Source organism: Mytilus edulis, chromosome 12, assembly GCF_963676685.1.
Source record: "Mytilus edulis chromosome 12, xbMytEdul2.2, whole genome shotgun sequence".
Classification (NCBI taxonomy): domain Eukaryota; kingdom Metazoa; phylum Mollusca; class Bivalvia; order Mytilida; family Mytilidae; genus Mytilus; species Mytilus edulis.
In genome coordinates this window covers 40,773,367-40,795,994 of record NC_092355.1, presented here as the reverse complement: position 1 = coordinate 40,795,994, position 22,628 = coordinate 40,773,367, and the positions used below count along the sequence as shown (strand labels likewise).

The following is a 22,628-nucleotide window of genomic DNA, read 5'->3' as shown; positions in this document are numbered from 1 at the left end:
TTGACGGCTTCTCTCGGCTGGCGAGCATAACTTTGTTTATTTTTTTTATAAAATAAAAATATTTTTGAAAACAATTTGTGTAGACACGTGCCTAACGTGACTAACGGTAACTACGCTCATTCAAGAGGGTTCGACGACTTACAGAAAAGAGCGACGATTTACAGAAAAGAACCGAAAAGGACCGAAAAGGACCAAAAAGAACCGAAAAGGACCGAAAAGAACCGAAAAGGATATCGACTTTTTTTGTAATCGAAGGAAATAAGCAAATTGCAAATCATTGAAAACCTTATACTGTGAGAGGACTAATTTTAACTCACATGTATGTGAAAAATTACAGGTAGGGTTGGATGCCTATTTTATAGAATAGAAAAATAGAAAAGATTTTTTTTTATTCACCAAATAAGGGCCCCTAGGAGGGCATATAGCCATACAAACAATATATATATATATATATATGCAATACACAGACAATAGATAGATATGTAATATGAGTAATGAAAAAATACTACAGGAAACACGCAACAAAATAATAGCAATATACTCTAATAATTCAATAATACTAGTGTTGACATTGACTTATGCGCTCCAGGTTTATTAGTGTATTTTACCTATAAAAAGATAAACAATTTTCTAAATATTTACCTTAACAAGGACTGTTGGCAGTCAAAACTTTAACACTATAAAAAATCCATGTATATATACATGGTTTTAACTTTATTTAATAAATATATATGTATTCCTTTTCGGTTCTTTTCGGTCCATTTTCGGTTCTTTTTGGTCCTTTTCGGTTCTTTTCGGTTCTTTTCTGTAAATCGTCGCTCTTTTCTGTAAATCGTTGGACCGCATTCAAGAAACAACGTAACTGTATGCATGGGAATAATAGTTTGTATGTTTGCTTAGTCCAGACTCCAGGTTAGGGAAATCGTATTACAAGTATTTGAATGTAATACATGGAAGGGTTGAAATTCCGTGTACGTCTTATTTGACTATAAATAAAAAGATACCTACAAATCGCGTATGTCGACCAAAGTAAATAAATCGGTCAGTGGTAAACTCAGTGAATGTGACATTATGTTTTGATTTTTTCCTGAAAATATAAATATTGATATGAATAGGTCTTTCCAAAGCTCTGATAGGGGCAATGCAGAATATTTGGCCACGTGGCCATCACCAGAAAAATAAAAAAATAAATTCAGTGGTACAATAAATTCCACAACGGCTTACCATACGAAATAGTTATGTTTGCCAGATATCGGTCATTGCCAGCCCAAATTAAGTTTGTGTTGTCCCTAATCATGCTAATACGATTCCGTAGGATTAAGTCTATTCACAGGGATGAAATTATTTTGGCAAATTCAGGAACTATCAAAAGAAAATTTTATTCAAAATTTAATATTAAATGGTTTATAATCATTAAATACTTCAAACTTTCCTTAAATACTTGTCTGGGTCGATATAAGATGGTCCGAGTTGACTTAACATAATCGGTCCAAAACTTCTCCGAACCGACTTGTCCAATAATCTTTTTAACGCTAAGGTAACATTGATGTTGATTTTTTAATACTTATAAATGATTTTTTAATTTAAAAAAATCGGCGTATGAAGTTAATTAGCAGTTTTAGCTGATTTTGATCACAGTATGATTCCGGTACTAATTTGTATAATACAATCATTCCTTTATTCGCACACTGTGGATTTTCGGAACTTCTCTGGACCTAACGATCTCTTCCATATTAATTGTCAACACGTGAAACCTGTAAACATGGGAAAGGCAAAGAAAGTTAAAGTATCTAAAACTGAGGGCGAAACCGACAAAACCCAAACACTTGCAGATCAGATCTTAACAGATAAATCAGTTAAACTCAAAGGCCGAAATAAAATTCGTAACAGAAAGGACGAAGATGATTCGGTATAAACATGATATAAAGCATGATAAATGCTTTATTACATAAATTAGGAGATTTAATGTTAATCAAACTAGTAGCAGATGAGACAACACCAGAGTGCTAATGACGTGGACACAAGAAATTAAAAGTCATCTAAGGTTTTCAACAATGCAAAATACTAAACAGTCGATCAGCTATAACATGATAAATATTAGTCCAAATAATTATGACGTCTTGAAAGGCTATTATAATTTTTTTCTTTGACGCCTTACAAAAAATTATAATAGCCTTTCAAGACGTCATAATTATTTGGACTAGATAAATATAGTGCCCAGACAAGAGACAGGCTTATAAAATAGGTCATTTCTGGGGTAAATAATAAATAAATAAGCTTTATATAGAGTTGGCAAGGTATACAAACAAAGACAACATTAGCTCTAATGAGCTTTTAACCGATATGACATGGTCATGGGTACAAACCAAATCAGATCCGGGTCAATTCAGCTAAAGTGTGGCACGTTAAAACATATTTTGTGAGATCTCCCAATACCTCTAGCCAATGACGAAAAAACAAACACACAGCAATATGAATCCGGGTCCGTTCGCCCTGATTCATGTTCGCCCTAGTACCTGTTCGCCCTGATACCTGTTCGCCCAGGGTCCATTCGCCCTGATTTTTCTTTTTTTTTCTTATTGTTGTCTAGTCGCATTATTTTAAGTATTTGAACAAAATATGTTAAGTTTGTTGAAAAATTGACAGAATATTTATATTGCCGCAATCAATTTATCATTTTCACTTTGATTTGCAGAGTAGAATACTGGAATACAATGTATTTATCTTTATTGATATTTGTTAACAAAATAATTGTATTCAGTCAATCACAAATGTATGCAGTATGACTAGTCTTAGAGTATAAATAAATGAACTTGTAAATCCTTTTCATAATTAACAGTTCGTACATCATTGTTTTTATTAATTTCAAGCTGAATATTTTATCAAAACAAAACGTTTGTTTTTATTATTAATTCATCAAAAGACAATGACAATAATCAGTGATTATTTTGTCATTGAACAATTAACGATCCTAAACAAGCCATAAACTTTTAAATATTTCAATGTTTCCATAAATTTCAAGAATATACAAGATAAATATATCATAGAAATATCTGAATAAGTTTATTCAACTTCAATGCCCTGAATATTAATATTTTTATAGGAGGGCGAACGAACTCTGAGCAAACGGACCTAGGGCGAACATGTTATAGGGCGAACAGTCCCGATACCCAGCAATATGCACAGTAAAAATCAGCTTAAAAGAAGTCTGTGTCAGAATAGGTATCAAAAGAAACTAAGAAAAATGACATAATGTCTTTATTTTATTATGATGCCTCTTATTTTCTTGAATAACTTGTTTAAGTTCCATGTACATTGTAGCTATAGACCTTTGGCTGATAAATACCTCGGCAGTCCAATTAATTATTGTAACAACCTAAACTTCAAAACAGCAGAAATAAGTCCATATGAAACATTCATTCAAGAAAACAGTTTTTTTTTTGAGGAATGTGCATGCGCGTGGTACACCATTTACTTCAAGGTCAATCAGGCGCGTAGCTCCCTATACGCCAACACGCAGTTGCGTGCACATCAATTCGGCATGCAAAAAAAATAAATTGCAAAATAAAAATTTATAAATTAAAAATATAAAGGATACACATACGAGTATTCAAATGATATAATGTCATTAAATAGCGGCATTTGGTTTCAAAATTAAAGTTTTATTGCAGATGACAAAAACGGACAGTAACTTGAATCTATTACAAGATTATAATTTGTTATACTCTTGTAGTTTCGGAGAACATTTTACAGAGTACGGTTTATCTGTTTCGAATGCGATGTACCAATCGGCCATTAGATTTATCAGAACCCTTCGATATCGTTAAATATGCCGATGCAATGTGACTATCAAAGCCAATCACCCTGCAAACACGCAAAAACAGTCTTGGAAAGTCTCATTATATTTTGCGTCCATAGACCACATGATAATTTACGAGTAATATCTTTAATTAATATTCTTTAATATTGTTAAAAGTAGTATAACACTATAAAACGTAGCATAACACCAGCAACTGTCTTTTTCTCGGGATATATCAGTTTGTTTTGGGGATATAATGTTTTTCTTGTATTTCTCGGGAAATCGTGGTACCGGAAAATTGTTTGTTTTTCGGGTTTTGGCCATAGGACGGTTAATTAAGAAGCTACATGTACATAGGTACATGATAATTTATGGAACTGGAGTCGCGTCTGATATCAGTCAGAAAAATCACTGCTTTGCGCATATCTGCTTCCTCGTGTTGTAGGAAATACAACAAACGAACAAATCACAGCATTGTTTGAGACAAAAGAAACTGACTTGTCATGTACATTTTGTAATTTTGACAAATTCAATCGGGAGGTCGCTTGATGGCGAACACGCTGGATTACATATCGCGGGTGCTACCGCAGAGAGATCGTTCATTGTACTACGTCTGTTGAAAACATATGTACGATTAACAACGAACAACGACGGTTTAGCATCGCTAGCATTGCTGCATATTCATCGGGATTTTTGTGTGATTATTGACAAAGTAATAAAGAAGTTCGTTTCTGCTAAGACCCGAAGGGCAGATTTTTGACAATTTTTAGTAAATTCCATAACACAAAAATGTGTTGTTTATGTATTCAATTAACCATGCTTTATTCTATTTAGATGTTCTATTCAGAAGATTTTTGAATAGTTTTGCATTCATGAATTATGTATAAGTCCTATGTACGTCATGTAGCTTCTTAATTAACCGTCATATGGCCAAAACCCGAAAAACAAACCATTTTCTGCATAAAAGGGTCTCAAAATTTTTCTCCTCGCTACGCTCGGCGGTATATGCTTGCACATCATTTCATTCTAGCTACGCCCCTGTCAATTGATGTAAATGGTGTCATTGAACAATCAATTCTATATACATTGTTATTTTTAAAAGAGCATAATTTAGGACATAGGAAGGTACGGGAAAATGCACAACTATTAAAGATGTCTCATTTTTTATGATAATTCAATACAATGTATAAGAGTAACAAATATGACAGACATTATCCAATGACAATCACAGAAATACATGTACAGGTTACTGACTTGGGACAGGCATGGACAGTATGTAGTGGGATGAAATGTGTCTGTAAAGTTAAAAATAAAATGGCGAAATGAATGGGACACTTTGAAAACTGTCTAAATATGAGAAAATAAAGGGTGGCAGGTAGGTGAAACTTAGATAAATGAAGAGAAAAATGAACAAATTGATGCCCCATTTATATAATTACAAGGCCGTCAGTCGGCTCCAGAAGCAATGAAGCAGCGTATCTATTTTGGGCGGCATATATCTACTTTTTGATTGGGACGAACTCTGACATCCCACGGCCCCAGCTTGTCTGTCAAAAGAGCCGTACGACGTCAGATTAATCTCGGACTAGTGCATGTTGTAACAACACATCATAAGAAAACACTGGAAACATCAGTTGCTAATGGCTTACATGTATCTCTTCAGAACAATATGAAACAGAAATACAATAGATACAAATTAAAGTTACAATACAAGAGTACTGGCAGTTACAGTTGTAATGACTTTGCCTGAAGATTGCCAAAAGGCATGAATCTTTAATTATTTGATATTTAAAAATGTTAAATATTAACAAAGCCTGTTTAATTTACTGTATTTTAGTATGTTGATGACAAGCTATCTAAGAAGATTTTGGAACAAGCAAGATTACAACAAGCAGAACTTGAAGAGGAACATGGAATTATAAGGTAAGATACAGGTAGACAACAAACACTAAACAAACTTTTAAACGGGAAACTCCACACTAAAATTTACGACAAAAGAGACAATTTTTCGTTCCCTATTGTTAATTTTCCATTTTTAGATGGTGATGTTCCTTTGGCACCATCTTACGGTGTTTATATTTCACAGCTGGTTCGCTATGCCCGTGTCTGTTGTGACGTTTTTGATTTTTACGAACGCAATCTATGTATTACTGGTAAATTATTAAACCAGGGATATCGTTACTATAAATTGCTTAAAACCTTTACTAAATTTTTCCATAGATATAAAGATTTGGTTTTGAAGTTTGGTTGTACCTGTAGAAAACTTATTTCAAACGGGATAGCACATCCTCATTTTTACGGAAATGTTGTTAACCGTGCCTGGAAATTTAGAAATGATCCATGTAAACTTGTTGCTCCTTTAAATAAACTTATTCTAAAAGGTTACCTATTCAACACTGTAATAAGATCATTGAATATTGTTTTTATTGGTATAAATATTGATTTTGTTATCAGTAAATTAAAAGCTAACTAGATATTACTAGTATGTTATATACATACTGTATACATATTCATGGATCTACAATCTGTTGATACCTGTAACTTGGCATTGCACAAGGTCATATTTTTTCTCTGGCTGTTTATGACGTCTTTACACTAAATCCATTGGATGTTGGATGTTCACGGATTGATAATATAGTCTTAGATGCATGAATTTTTTATTAGTTGTTAGTGGCTTTGAACTAGCTGTCAGATAACTGCGAGTACTCTCAGATCTGTTCATTGTGTCTTTTTGTGTGGGGATGTATAAGTACCCGGCCACGTCAACTTGTATTTTTGTCCATCTGATTAGTTAAGCCTTTTTCAACTGATTTTTATAGTTCGTTCTTATGTTGTACTGTTATACCACTGTCCCAGGTTAGGGAAGGGTTGGGATCCCGCTAACATGTTTAACCCTGCCACATTATTTATGTATGTGCCTGTCCCAAGTCAGGAGCCTGTAATTCAGTGGTTGTCGTTTGTTTATGTGTTATATATTTGTTTTTTGTTCATTTTTTTATATAAATAAGGCCGTTAAGTTTTCTCAATTGAATTGTTTTACATTGTCTTATCGGGGCCTTTTATAGCTGACTATGCGATATGGGCTTTGCTCATTGTTGAAGGCCGTACGGTGACCTATAGTTGTTAATGTCTGTGTCATTTTGGTTTCTTGTGGACAGTTGTCTCATTGGCAATCATACCACATCTTCTTTTTAGCTCACCTGGCCCGAAGGGCCAAGTGAGCTATTCCCATCACTTTGCGTCCGGCGTCCGGCGTCGTCGTCCGTCGTCGTCGTCCGTCGTCGTTAACTTTTACAAAAATCTTCTCCTCTGAAACTAATGGGCCAAATCAAACCAAACTTGTCCACAATCATCATTGGGGTATCTAGTTTAAAAAATGTGTGGCGTGACCCGGTCAACCAACCAAGATGGCCGCCACGGCTAAAAATAGAACATAGGGGTAAAATGCAGTTTTTGGCTTATAACTCAAAAACCAAAGCATTTAGAGCAAATCTGACATGGGTAAAAATGTTTATCAGGTCAAGATCTATCTGCCCTGAAATTTTCAGATGAATCGGTCAATCGGTTGTTGGGTTACTGCCCCTGAATTGGTAATTTTGAGGAAATTTTGCTGTTTTTGGTTATTATCTTGAATATTATTATAGATAGAGATAAACTGTAAACAACAATAATGTTCAGCAAAGTAAGATCTACAAATAAGTCAACATGACCAAAATGGTCAGTTGACCCGTTTAGGAGTTATTGCCCTTTATAGTCAATTTTTAACCATTTTTCGTAAATTAAAGTAATCGTTTACAAAAATCTTCTCCTCTGAAACTACTGGGCCAAATTAATCCAAACTTGGCCACAATCATCTTTGGGGTATCTAGTTTAAAAAATGTGTGGCGTGACCTGGTCAACCAACCAAGATGGCCGCCACAGCTAAAAATAGAACATAGGGGTAAAATGCAGTTTTTGGCTTATAACTCAAAAACCAAAGCATTTTGAGGAAATCTGACATGGGATAAAAATGTTTATTAGGTCAAGATCTATCTGCCCTGAAATTTTCAGATGAATCGGTCAATCGGTTGTTGGGTTGCTGCCCCTGAATTGGTAATTTTGAGGAAATTTTGCTGTTTTTGGTTATTATCTTGAATATTATTATAGATAGAGATAAACTGTAAAAAGCAATAATGTTCAGCACAGTAAGATCTACAAATAAGTCAACATGACCAAAATGGTCAGTTGACCCGTGTAGGAGTTATTGCCCTTTATAGTCAATTTTTAACCATTTTTCGTAAATTAAAGTAATCTTTTACAAAAATCTTCTCCTCTGAAACTACTGGGCCAAATTAATCCAAACTTGGCCACAATCATCTTTGGGGTATCTAGTTTAAAAAATGTGTGGCGTGACCTGGTCAACCAACTAAGATGGCCGCCACAGCTAAAAATAGAACATAGGGGTAAAATGCAGTTTTTGGCTTATAACTATGAAACCAAAGCATTTAGAGCAAATCTGACAAGAAGTTAAATTGTTAATCAAGTCAATATCTATCTGCCCTGAAATTTTCAGTTGAATCAGTCAACCCGTTGTTGGGTTGCTGCCCCTGAATTGGTAAGTTTGAGGAAATTTTGCTGTTTTTGGTTATTATCTTGAATATTATTATAGATAGAGATAAACTGTAAACAGCAATAATGTTCATCAAAGTAAGATCTACAAAAAGGTCAACATGACCAAAATGGTCAGTTGACCCGTTTAGGAGTTATTGCCCTTTATAGTAAATTTTTAACCATTTTTCGTAAATTAAAGGTATCTTTTACAAAAATCTTCTCCTCTGAAACTACTGGGCCAAACTAATCCAAACTTGGCCACAATCATCTTTGGGGTATCTAGTTTAAAAAATGTGTGGCATGACTTGGTCAACCAACTAAGATGGCCGCCACAGCTAAAAATAAAACATAGGGGTAAAATGCAGTTTTTGGCTTATAACTATGAAACCAAAGCATTTAGAGCAAATCTGACAATAGGTTAATTTGTTAATCAAGTCAATATCTATCTGCCCTGAATTTTTCAGATGAATTGGACAACTGGTTGTTGGGTTGCTGCCCTCCAAATGGTAATTTTTAAAGAAATTTTGCCGTTTTTGGTTATCTTGAATACTATTATAGATAGCGATAAACTGTAAACAGCAATAATGTTCAGCAAAGTAAGATCTACAAATAAGTCAACATGACCTTAATGGTCAATTGACCCCTTAAGGAGTTATTGCCCTTTATAGTCAATTTTTAACAATTTTCATTAATTTGGTAAATATATGTAAATTTTTACCAAATATAGTTCTCTGTTACTAATGGGCAAAGTTCATTATAGATAATATTGTAAGAAGCAAAATCGTTCAGAAAGTAAGAACTTCAAACACATCACCATCACCAAAACACAATTTTGTCATGAATCCATTTGTGTCCTTTGTTTAATATGCACATAAACCAAGGTGAGCGACACAGGCTCTTTAGAGCCTCTAGTTTATATTTGGTATAAGTAAATAGAAATCTATAAAATTTAAACACAAGGTTTATGACCACAAAAGAAAGGTTAGGATTGATTTTGGAAGTTTTGGTCTCAACAGTTTAGGAATTAGGGGCCAAAATTAAACTTTGCTTGATTTCATCAAAAATTGAATTATTGGGGTTCTTTGATATGCCTAATATAACCGTGTATTTAGATTCTTAATTTTTGGTCCTGTTTCCAAATTGGTCTACATTAAAGTCAAAAGGGTCCATAATTAAACTTACTTTGATTTTTACAACAATTGAATTCTTGGGGTTCTTTGATATGCTGAATCTAAACATGTACTTAGATTTTTGATTATGGACCCAATTTTCAAGTTGGTCCAAATTGGGATCCAAAATTAAAATTTGTTTGATTTCAACAAAAATTGAAAGTATGGGGTTCTTTGATATGCTGAATCTAACCATGTATTTAGATTTTTGATATTTGGGCCCCTTTATCAAATTGATCCACATTTGAGTTCTAAAGGGTTCAAAATTGAACTTTATTTGATTTCATCAAAAATTGAATTCTTGGGGTTCTTTGATATGCTCAATCTAACCATGTATTTAGATTTTGGATATTGGACCATAATAGGTATATGTCCAATTTAAATTTTAAGTTCTTAGACCACATTCTTTCTTTGTCAGAACCTATTCTGTATCAACTATTTAATCACAATCCAAATTGAGAGCTGTATCAAGCTTGAATGTTGTGTCCATACTTGCCCAAACTGTTCAGGATTTGACCTCTGTGGTCGTATCAAGCTGCGCCCTGAGGAGCATCTGGTTTGTTATTTGATAAAGGACTTTCTCGTTTGTGAATTTTCCTTGGAATTTTGAATTTTTGTAAAAAAAAAATATGAATGTTGTACAGTCTCTTCTATAAAGTGTTGTGTTTTTATTCTGTTTTATGAAGTGCAGGATTTCTGATTTAAAATTATACTTTTATACATATGTTTACATGAATATTGATTATTTTTTCAGGGCCCAACCTGTAAAGAAAAAGACCACTTTAGATACAGGGCCGCCACGAGATGATTCAGATTCCGACAATGATCTTGCCTCTGATAATGAAGAATTTTATGAAGACATTGTAAGCTATCACTACATTATTACTGTGTATCATAGGTGAAAAATTGTTTCTTTTGGTCTACTTGGTTTTAGTTTGCTTCCCACACAAAATTTAGTAAAGGGAAATAACTGGAGCTCTCTCTCTATACTGATTGTCTCATTGGCAATCATTCATATCATTTGAATTTGATGAGGATGTGGTTGGGATATTAAAAAAAAGCAAGGAGCAGTTATAAACTCTTATGTTAGATAGAAAAAGATGAAAACATAGAAACTCCAGAAGAAATTTGTCTGAGGTTTTCTGCAGACACTTTCTATCAACAAGTTGTAACTGGTAAATCATTTAAGTTTCATTTTAAGAATTCAAGGAATTCTCACTATTTTTTTTAATAAAAATACCCTGTACAAGCAATTCATATTTGTCTGTTTTATAGCTTGCCAAATTTTTATAAAACTTATACTATAGGCTGATATCAGTTATATCTCAGACAAGTTGTATAATGGGGATCCATAGATTATTTTAAAAAGAGTTTTGTCCCTTGGAAATATTAAATGAGTGTAAGGTGGAACTTTTTTATGCATTTCTTTTTAATGTTTTGTAGGAAGTGGATGAAGATGATGAGAAAGCCTTACAAATGTTTATGTCCAACGAGCCAGTCAAACAAAGAACTCTGGCCGATATCATCATGGAGAAAATCACAGAAAAGAAGACAGAAGTACAAACACAAATGTCAGGTAAATAGTGCTTAAGGTGGTACACCTTGACTAAAAGGAATTTGGCTTGTTTAATTTTCATAAATTTTTTAAAATATATTAACTTTGACGCTCTGACAATAATAAAAAAAATATCAAAAAACTTCAACCACACACTTTATTGGAAAAAAAATATTGAATATTTGACAGTTCAATACAAATATAAATACACTAATTTTGATCATTCTTTTGTGTACCAGACCCTGATTCAATTTGGAAAAATATTGAGAAGCTTTATATTTCATTAACAATAGAAGGTGATTTAAATGTTCAGCAGTTTTCATAGAGTTATCTCCCTGTAGTGTTATTGACCACCTTAAGAAGTAGCTGGAGTGTCTAAATGTTTAACAATAGACTTTCAAATTTCAATATTAAAACTTCGTGATCCACAGACCTTGTTTTTTGTGTATTATATATTGAAATTAACAAAATCACTTTTATTTTATATGAGTTATATACGAAAAGCATAATTTCCCTTTTGAGGAATGTTTTAACATAAACCATACAATTTGTTAAAATTCAATGAGAGAATTACTTTCAATGATCTTTCTGAAATATCAATTAAAAAAATAATAGGGTCACATGCCTTAATTTCTTAAAATGTGTAAAAAAAAAACACAAATTCAGTATAATTATCTGCCCTTGTTTGTTAAAGGATTTTTCCTGAAAATTTTTAATTCACTGAAGAACACTTGCGTTTTCTTACAATTTAATCCATAAATTTTGAATTTAAGATAATTTTGTTGTATAGAGAATTTTACTTGGTATTGCTCTTTGTTAAGTTTGTTGGGGTTGTACGAAGTCCTTTGGTTTGTTACTTTTATGTCATTTGGTCTCTGGTGGAAAATTGCCCCACTATTGGGATCTTCTTATTTCTATATACTTATAGTCCAGTCAAACTAAGTTTTAACCTCAAACTGATTGCAACAGAACATGATTTAGTTCTAATTTTTAGCATAAAGCCCCAAATATACACAGAAAAAAGTCTCATATAATTTAACTTGAGAAAACTGAAAATCAGCATTTTTAATTTCCTATGGAAATTATCATTGGACAGAGGAGATAACTCAGCAAAAATGAATCTTTTTTTTGTAAATTTTTGGTTGATTTTCTTTAAATTAATGTTTTTTTTTAGCAAAATTGCAAATTTTTGGCTTTGTGACCATTTTGAAAAAAATAATGTGAAAATTTGGTATTAGTTATATCTGTTTAGTATATGTTTTCAGCATACACCTTGTTTAAAGAAACTTTATACCACAAAAAGAAAAATATATGCTTAATTATTTTTTTTATTAAATTTGAGATTCTTTACCTTGACATGTTGAAAAATTTAGTAAATGGTCAACCAATGAATTATGAAATCTAGATTGTAGCTTAATAAATGATATGTAAACACCCTTTGAGTTGTTTGTTATACTCTAAAGATGGCTAAAATATCAAGAATCAGTTCATTCTCTGAAAAGAAGCCGTAAATTTATAATTTTGGATCAATTTTTATTGATATTTCACAGAGTTATCTCCCATTTTAATACAAATCTCCATATGAATTTTAAATTGTGATTTTTTAGTCTTCCTCAAGTTAGATTTGTTGGACTTTTTTTCTGTGTATATTTGGGGTATAATGCTTAAGATTAAAACTTAAAAATCTTCTGTTGCAAGTAATTTAAGATTAGGGTCAAATTTATGCTAGATTGACTGGACTATTATTGTTAAAATGGCACAAAAAAAGGAAACAAAATGCAAGTCATGCATGAATGGGATTGCATTAGAAGTGATAGAATATTTAAATCATTATTTTCACTTAATATCTTTAATCTTCCTTCTTTTAACAATTTCAAAAATTTTCAACATTAAACGAAACTTGGATTATTGGCAAGAAACACAATCACTTCCTTTATTATTCCATTAGAAGATTTTATTTTAAAACATATTAAAACAACAAACAATTACATATTTATGATAAATACACAATATCCTGTATGGTACTTCTCATCAAACACGGTTATCTTTCTTTGTTTATAAAATGAACACATGGTTATAAACTTCCTAAACCAACAATGAAATAAAGAACAAACGATAAAGTAAATATATTTATTCATAACAAAATATGCCACATAAAACAATTTATCAAGTCACTGCAAGCACTTGACAATCTGACTGTCTCCATAAAAAATATCCAGATATTGTTTTATCACGCTGGTCCTGGAAACAGAAAAAAAACATACATTAAACGCACCTGAGTATCACATGCAGGGACAAAGATAGAGAAAAAACCTGCTGCTTATTTAACGATTTTAACGGTAATTTTTTTTTTAACAAGATAATCCCAAAATCATATATCACATATCCTTGTTTTTAGATTAATTATTACTCTTTTAATATTTTCAGATAATGCCAGTGTAAATATGCAACAGTTAGACAAGAGAGTTGTTGGCATGTACAAAAGTATAAGACAGATTTTACAGAAATATAGAAGTGGAAAGCTCCCTAAAGCCTTTAAAATTATCCCAAATTTACAGAACTGGGAACAGGTATAAAAATATTTTAATTGCACTTGGACTTTTGAAGGTGAGTCCATAGACTCATCCTTTTAGGCCATATCAGATCTAGCAGTGAGAAGAAGGACATTTTATTTTTACATATATTTATTATTTAAGTCTCCATAACAAAAAAGGTAAGACATGTGTAGAGTGACATCTCATATTAATTATTAATAAATTTTGCAGTTGGTAGAATATGATTATTTTACAATCTTTGAATTAACCAGTTTTGAAAAAAATGAGTCCAGCCAGGTTTAAATGATATCAACAACATGATTCTTGCAATTATTTTTCTTAGAAAAAGTTCTCTAAAGTTGATTTTTATGACTGTATGTTGTACCAGTTTCTCAATAAGTTTGCTTGTACAAGCTGTGAAGTTTGATAAATTGTTACAACGTTAAAATTACTATTTCAGATATTGTATTTAACAGAACCTGAGACATGGTCTGCAGCATCTATGTACCAGGCCACCAGAATATTTGCTTCTAATTTAAATGCAAAAATGGCACAGAGGTAAATACTGTAAAAGGAGGATTTAATTTTTGTCGAGCCTGCAACTTTTGTTGCAGAAAGCTCAACAAAGGGATAGTGATCCGGCGGCAGCTACAGCGGCGGCGGTGTTAGCTCACTTCTTAAAAGCTATATATTTTAGAAGGTGGAAGACCTGTATGCTTCATACTTTGTATATAGATGCCTCATGTTACGAACTTTCCGTCAGTCACATGTCCAATGTCCTTGACCTCATTTTCATGGTTCAGTGACTACTTGAAAAAAAAGTTAAGATTTTTTGTAATGTTAATTTCTCTCTTATTATAAGTAATTGGATAACTATATTTGGTATGTGCGTACCTTGCAAGGTCCTCATGCCCGTCAGACAGTTTTCACTTGACCTCGACCTCATTTCATAGATCAGTGAACAAGGTTAAGTTTTGGTGGTCAAGTCCATATCTCAGATACTATAAGCAATAGGGCTAGTATATTCGGTGTATGGAAGGACTGTAAGGTGTACATGTCCAACTGGCAGGTGTCATTTGACCTTGACCTCATTTTCATGGTTCAGTGGTTATAGTTAAGTTTTTGTGTTTTGGTCTGTTTTTCTTATACTTTATGCAATAGGTCTTCTATATTTGGAGTATGGAATGATTGTAAGGTGTACATGTCTAACTGACAGGTGTCATCTGACCTTGACCTCATTATCATGGTTCAGTGGTCAAAGTTAAGTTTTTGAGTTTTGGTCTATTTTTCAAATACTTTATGCATTAGGTCAACTATATTTGGTGTATGGAAATATTTTATGATCTATATGTCTGTTACGCAGGTTTTATTTGACCTTGACCTCATTTTCACGGTCCATTGCTAAGTGTTAAGTGTTTGTGTTTTGGTCTGTTTTTCTTAATTTATAAGCAATAAGTCAACTATATTGGTTTTATTGAAAAATTGTTAGCTGTACATGTCTGTCTAGCATGGTTCATCTGACCTTGACCTCATTTTCATGGTTCATTGATCAATGTTTTGTTTTCTTGGTTAATGTTGAGTTTATGTGACAGTTGTAATAAAGCTTTATATTTAGGTCTATCAACATAATATCAATGATTAGTAAAGAAGGCGAGACATTTCAGCGTGTGCACTCTTGTTAAACTTGTCAATAAAACAAGACATATTAAAATTTCTTTCTCCAGACCCACAAAAGACTCATCAGTAAAGCTCAAATGAATATAGATAAAAGGCCAAATAAAGTGGGAAAAAAAAGTTTAAACTTTCGTCAGAGTCACTGAATTGCAATTTGCCTACCAGTTAACATCATCACAGACACTGACCTTCAATTTTGACTTCACAAAAGAACACTTCAAACAATCATTTCAAAGTCATCGAAACCAGTTTTTTACACTTGGATATGTTTATTTATTAATTTTCACAGTCATTGCCCTTTTATTGTTTTGTTATGATTTTCATTGATTTTATACTTGGAGACAAATTATACCAGTGCTATGTGTCCATATTGAAAGTTTAATTGACTTTTGACAGAAGAATTTCAAATGAGGTTTTAATGAAATTAAAAAAAAAGAAAAACTCTTTAAAAGGAAACTATTCTTGCATAACAATTATTTTCCAACTTCAAATATAGAATGGTAAATTATAATCGAGAATGATTTTTATTTCAGATTTTTTAATTTGGTTTTATTTCCAAGAATAAGAGATGATATTGCAGAATTTAAAAGACTCAATTTTCATTTATATATGGTAAGTTTATATATGGTAAGTACAAAAACCAAAAGATTAAGCGATGATGGTATGGAAAGTTGTGATAAAACATTTATAAGTTCTTGTTTAGATCATTGGCAAACTAATTATAGTACAGATTATGTGTCCTAACTTTGCTTACAAAGGATCTGACACAATTGATCACAAATCTGTTTTACTTTCTAATCTGGTACTTATTACATCAGCCAATGAAATGTCAGCCTGCAAATTTTTTGGAGAAGTGTTTTTATCGGACAAATACAGAGGTCTCTAAATAGAAAATAGAATGTAGCATTTTAATGTCCTTGTAAGCTATGGACATAGGATCTGTATTTTAAACAGATTTAATCATTGAAAAATTTTGATTCAATTATAGAATACACAGTGCATGTCTAATAACTTGCACATTTTTATTCTGTAACTATTGTACAACTATTGGTCCACTCTCCCTCAACTCTTACTGTAAATATTTTAGGGTAATTGCTATTAATACAGACTTTGTTACATTTTAATGTCACATCTACAATAATGCAATTTTTAGGTTTGTCTGTCCCATATCAGGTTAAATGTTTTGGTTATTAGAATAAAAGATAGTTTACAATGAAGTTGTTGTCATAATAACTTGAAACTAAATGAACATGCATGTTCATTTGATGAGAATTTTTACAATCATGTGTCAAACTACAGTTTTGAACCTGATTTTTCAGTTCAACGAATAAGGAAAATTATAGTGCAAGTTAGCATGTTTTTTTATGCACATGTATTCATCAGTGCTAAAAATTGTAGGTTTGTCCAGTCACCATAGATGACTATTTTACAATTTGGACCACTAAATTGATCATAAAGAACCTTACACTACAACAAAGCTCTTTCTTTTCAGACATTTGAATTATATATTTATGATAATCTTACTCTTTTGCAGGCTGTAAGAAAATCACTATTCAAACCAGCTGCCTTTTTTAAAGGAATATTACTACCACTTTGTGAGGTGAGAAATATAACAGTATATTGTTTGTGACAGTTTTTGCACTAACACTTATAGTTAAACAATAGCCCTTTCCCAGAAACTAAAATTTTATTTTAAATTATTATTTGTAGTTGATTATCTCCCTTTTTCTGTAAGTATTACTTTGCAGTAATCACATTCAATGAAGAGTAGTTATCAAAGGTACCAGGATTATAATTTAGTATGCCAGACGCGTGTTTCGTCTACATAAGACTCATCAGTGACGCTCATATCAAAATATTTATAAAGCCAAACAAGTATAAAGTTGAAGAGCATTGAGGATCCAAAATTTCTAAAAGTTGCCCCAAATACAGCTAAGGTAATCTATGCCTGGGATAAGAAAATCCTTAGTTTTTCAAAATATTCAAAGTTTTGTAAACAGGAAATTTATAAAAATGACCATATTATTGATATTAATGTAAACACTGAAGTGATGACTACTGGGCTGGTGATACCCTCGGGGACGAAACCTCAACCAGCAGTGGCATCAACCCAGTGGTGTAAATAGTTATCAAAGGTACCAGGATTATAATTTAGCACGCCAGACGCGCGATTCGTCTACATAAGACTCATCAGTGATGCTCATATCATAATACTTATAAAACCAAACAAGTACAAAGTTGAAGAGCATTGAGGATCCAAAATTCCAAAAAGTTGTGCCATATACGGCTAAGGTAATCTATGCCTGGGATAAGAAAATCCTTAGTTTTTTCGAAATATTCAAAGTTTTGTAAACAGGAAATTTATAAAAATGACCACATTATTGATATACTATGATTAGCCCCCCTTTATATAAAATAATCCCTGTTGATTTAAATATAATATTATGGCTTATAAGATATAATTTTTTTTATAAAGCTGGAAATGTTTGAATGCTAAAGTAATGTATTGTATTCCAGTGGCGGACCCAAACTTTTCATAAGGAGGGGCCTGCTCCAGTCATGCTTCAGTGATTACCTATATAATCAACCAAATTTTTCCCACAAAAAGGTGGGGGTGAGGCGGGCCCCTCATGGATCTGCCTATGTATTCTATTTTGATTCTCACCATTGCTCAGCACTGCAAGGATTTATAAACATGATAAATAGAAAATGGAAATTGGGAATGAGTCAAAGTGACAACTAACTTCCAAAGAGCAGTAAACATCTCAAGACCACTAGTGGGTCTTCAAAGCAGCTAGAAGATCTGGAGGAAAGGTTCAGCTGTCCTCTAAGTGATAATGTATACATACTAGTTCAGTGAAATGGACGCCACACTTAACTACACACATACAAATGAAACAAAATATATATAAAAAAACACACACAAGACTAACAAAGGCTAGAGGTTCCTGTCTTGAGACAGGTGCTAAAATGTGGAGCGTTAACATGTTTTATGAGATCTCAACCCCAAGTATACCTCTTGCCAATGTGGAATAAATAAACACATAACAAAACACACAGTTAAACTCTGTTTAAAAAAATTTTAAAAAGTGAATGTTTTTCTATTGACAGTCAGGAAATTGTACATTAAGAGAGGCAGTGATTGTTGCCAGTATCTTAGCAAAGAATTCAATTCCCATGTTACATTCAGCAGCAGCCATCTTGAAAATAGCAGAAATGGACTATAATGGTGCAAACAGTATATTTCTTAGGACATTACTGGATAAAAAATATGCCTTACCATTCAGGGTAATAGATGCTGTTGTTTTTCATTTTCTGAGGTAAGTAATTTGATACAAAAAACTAGTCCCAGCATGAATAAGGATTATAAGTAAAGTAATATTCAACAATGTGCTGTAAATTCAGAAATTTTGGGGTTTAATTGTTATTGTAGTTTCCTAAAAGTGGACAAGAATTGTGAATTTGATTTTGGTGGATTCCTTATAATTCTTCATTTTAAACCGATTTTTGTGGGTTTCGTGGGTACAGTTGAATCACATATGTTCAACTTACAATTTTTTTCTATGGACTTTGAAGAGGGGGGATAAGAGGGGTCCTGATCCCGAAATCCCGGACTTAAAAAAACGAAATCCTGAGGTCCTGAATTTAAATAAAGTAAATCCCGACGTCCCGAAATCAGAAAAAAAGGATTCCCTGATCCCAAAAGGGTCAATCTCGAAATCCCGAGCTTAAAAACACCCGATCCCAGAGTCCCGATAAAGGTCCTATCCCCCCTCTTTGAATGCAGAGATTGACAAAACCACAAAAACAAATGTAACAAAAATGCAATTTTTCTTCAATACACAAAATATGATATTTTTTTTTTGTAAAATCTGTCCATCGCAATTTCTGCAATAATAAAAACCTTGCAATAATTTCTCAATTTGAAATACTGCACCCTAGTAATACAAGGGTCAATGTCCCTATTAAGTGTAGATCTATTATGAAGACTTTTGGGATAACATTCTCAAATATGCTATCAAAAAATAATGTTATAAAGGGTATGCATTTCTATTCTTAACTACCAAGTTACATTCTTCTTCAAAAGAAGTGAGAAGGGATTGAGTTGCACATATGAGTTTAAATAATCAAATACAAGATTCACATTTATTTCTTGTACCTCCCTTAGTTAGATATGAACGTGAACACAGAAAAATAACATGACATAAATCATCAACTCAGTTTAAATTTGGTTGTAGTCACTTTTGTCTTTCTTGAGTTATGTCCCTTTATAACATTATATACAAGTTCGGACATCATCTCTATTTATTTAAAGTTTTATCTTATCTTTCCTAACCAGTCAAATATTATTTATTTTTCAGTTTTACAAAAGATAAACGATTGCTCCCAGTTTTGTGGCATCAGTGTTTATTGACATTTGTACAGAGATATAAAGAGGACATTTCATGTGAACAATGTGAGGCTTTAATGGATCTCTTACGAGCACAAGTACACGAACAGATAACTCCAGAAGTCAGAAGAGAACTAATGAATTCAAAGCGAAGAGATTTAGAAATTGGCGAGTCATCTGCAGGAGCTATGGCCTTGCAATAAATTTTGTAAACATTCTGAAGGATTTGATAATTGTGATTTTACTCATGGTCTGTTGATTTAAAAGCCAAAACATTCATGGTAACTCTCCCTGTTCACAGTTTAAACCTTGTTTGTCATTAAAATCATGACCACCATTTTTATCTAATGATGGTTTGGATCTCATCTGGCCTGGCTCATTTTGATCTCCATAACTTTTATAGATATTTTCAGACTTTACCAGAACTTTTTAGGCTTCCGTCTTTAGAGTTATTAAAAATGAACAATTTATCAGTTTACATTGGCTACATCCATGACAGGAAAGAAGCATTTTAATACATATAAGAAGATGTGGTATGAGTGACAATGAGACAACTATCCGTCCAAAGTCATAATTTGAAAAAGTAAACTAAACCGTAATAGGTCATATAGCAGTGTTCCAGCTAGGCCGTTTTCAGAGGGCGCGGCGCCCTGTGCCCTTTTTACAGTTTCCAGGGCGCCCTGCCTTTTTTGAAGATCGATTGCATATTAATTTGCGTATTGATATGATACGCTAATTACTAAATTTTACCTGGGGAAAAGGTTATGACTTTGTTTACCACCCCAAGCTAATCAATGGTTACAACTGGTGTCATAATCTGTTGTTATAGGTAATCCGTTTATCGGATGGGTCATTAATGATCATCAACATTAATTCGTTCAAATAGAATCGGTCAGTCAGCAATTATCTTTGAAGAAATGTGCATACAACAACTTGGGCACAATTTGCGATGTTTACCGTAGTTTCATGGAAGAAACGTAATGACAGAAAGTTGGAAAACCATTATAAACTCGTTGAAGACATTGTTTTACTTGTTTTCTGTAAAATAAACAGAAAATTCAGACGTATTTGTCATTGACTGCCTTCATTTTTGATACGAAAATAACAAAATCGGTGGCCATATTGTGATCATATTTACGTACTGTTTATAATCCTCCAAAGAAGGAGCACACCCGAATAAAGAAAGATAACTCAATCTGATTTTTTTCCTAGCATTGAGTAACCCATTTACATATTCTAAAATGTGTCTCCATACTTCTTGCTTAAGAATATATATGTTTAGGTATTTATTTTGAGTTATGGGAAAAGTTAAAGAGGGTCTTAGTAGCAGTGTTGGTAGGGTGCCTTGGTCATCTTTTTCTGTATTCTTTATTTTTGATACTATTTTTCACTGTTGCTTTATATCCTAAAATTGTGAATTTACTGAGCACAGCTGTTTTGTGCTGTATTGCCATCAAGCACAGCAGGGGTAGAAAGGTGAAACTGGTAAAATGTGGTAGACCATAGAAACAGTATGAAACAGATCTCCTTTCAAAACATACTGCATATAAAGTTCAACTGTGCCAAGCAATGATAAAAAAACTTGTGTGACAAGCTGCTTGACAAGTTTTTCAGCCTTAAAAGTAGAAAGATAGAGTTCTATATGGGCTAAAGATGTTGTTCTTGTATAACCTGTGATTCAACGAATAAACACAAATGTTTGATTAACATCTTTTATTAAAATATGCCCTTTTCATATTATCATATCGCGTGTTAAATGCCCTTTTTCAGGATTGGCACCCTGCCCTTTTGAAAACCTAGCTGGAACACTGTATAGTACAGCCTTAAACTTGACTCCTATTGACTAGCAAGCTCTAAAGGGCCCCAAATTTACTAGTGTAAAATCACTCAAAAGGGAAAACTAACGGTCACCGTCTTATCTATATAAAAAAAAGAACAGAGAAACGCCTATAGCTATAAACCACACACTAACAAACAGCAACCTCTGAACAACAGGTTCCTGACTTAGGACAGGTGAAAACAAATGCAGGATCTTTTTATCTAGTCAACTAAGATGCTGGCAGCCTCTAATACCAAGTTGTTGAATTGTAAATACTGATTGTTTTTACCAAATTGAACTCTCACATTTTTATACGACCGCAAAAATTTTAATTTTTTGGTCGTATATTGCTATCACGTTGGAGTCGTCGTCGTCCGAATACTTTTAGTTTTCGCACTCTAACTTTAGTAAAAGTGAATAGAAATCAATGAAATTTTAACACAAGGTTTATGACCACAAAAGGAAGGTTGGGATTGATTTTGGGAGTTTTGGTCTCAACATTTTAGGAATTAGGGGCCAAAAAGTGCCCAAATAAGCATTTTCTTGGTTTTCGCACTATAACTTTAGTTTAAGTGAATAGAAATCTATGAAATTTTGACACAAGGTTTATGACCACAAAAGGAAGGTTGGGATTGATTTTGGGAGTTTTGGTTCCAACAGTTTAGGAATTAAGGGCCAAAAAAGGGCCCAAATAAGCATTATTTTTGGTTTTCGCACAATAACTTTAGTATAAGTAAATAGAAATCAATGAAATTTTAACACAAGGTTTATGACCACAAAAGGAAGGTTGGGATTGATTTTTGGAGTTGAGGTCACAACAGTTTATGAATTAGGGGCCAAAAAGGGGCCCAAATAACTTGAAATAAGCATTATTTTTGGTTTTTGCACCATAACTTTAGTATAAGTAAATAGAAATCTATGAAATTTAAACACAAGGTTTATGACCATAAAGGAAGGTTGGGTTTGATTTTGGGAGTTTTGGTCCTAACAGTTTAGGAATAAGGGGCCCAAAGGGTCCAAAATTGAACTTTGTGTGATTTCATCAAAAATTGAATAATTGGGGTTCTTTGATATGCCGAATCTAACGATATGCTGAAT

General features: G+C 32.7%; 1 protein-coding gene across 1 annotated transcript; it reads left to right on the top strand.

The window, feature by feature from the left end:
* Positions 1–1,699: 1,699 nt before the first annotated feature.
* Positions 1,700–19,929, top strand: LOC139498476 (bystin-like). The gene is made up of 10 exons (XM_071286864.1): positions 1,700–1,909; positions 5,637–5,722; positions 10,313–10,421; positions 11,002–11,134; positions 13,541–13,683; positions 14,108–14,205; positions 15,855–15,933; positions 16,856–16,921; positions 18,433–18,641; positions 19,683–19,929. Exons 1-10 carry the CDS (start codon positions 1,763–1,765, stop codon positions 19,912–19,914), a joined length of 1,302 nt encoding a protein of 433 aa, XP_071142965.1. The 5' UTR covers positions 1,700–1,762; the 3' UTR covers positions 19,915–19,929.
* The last annotated feature ends 2,699 nt before the right edge of the window (positions 19,930–22,628 follow it).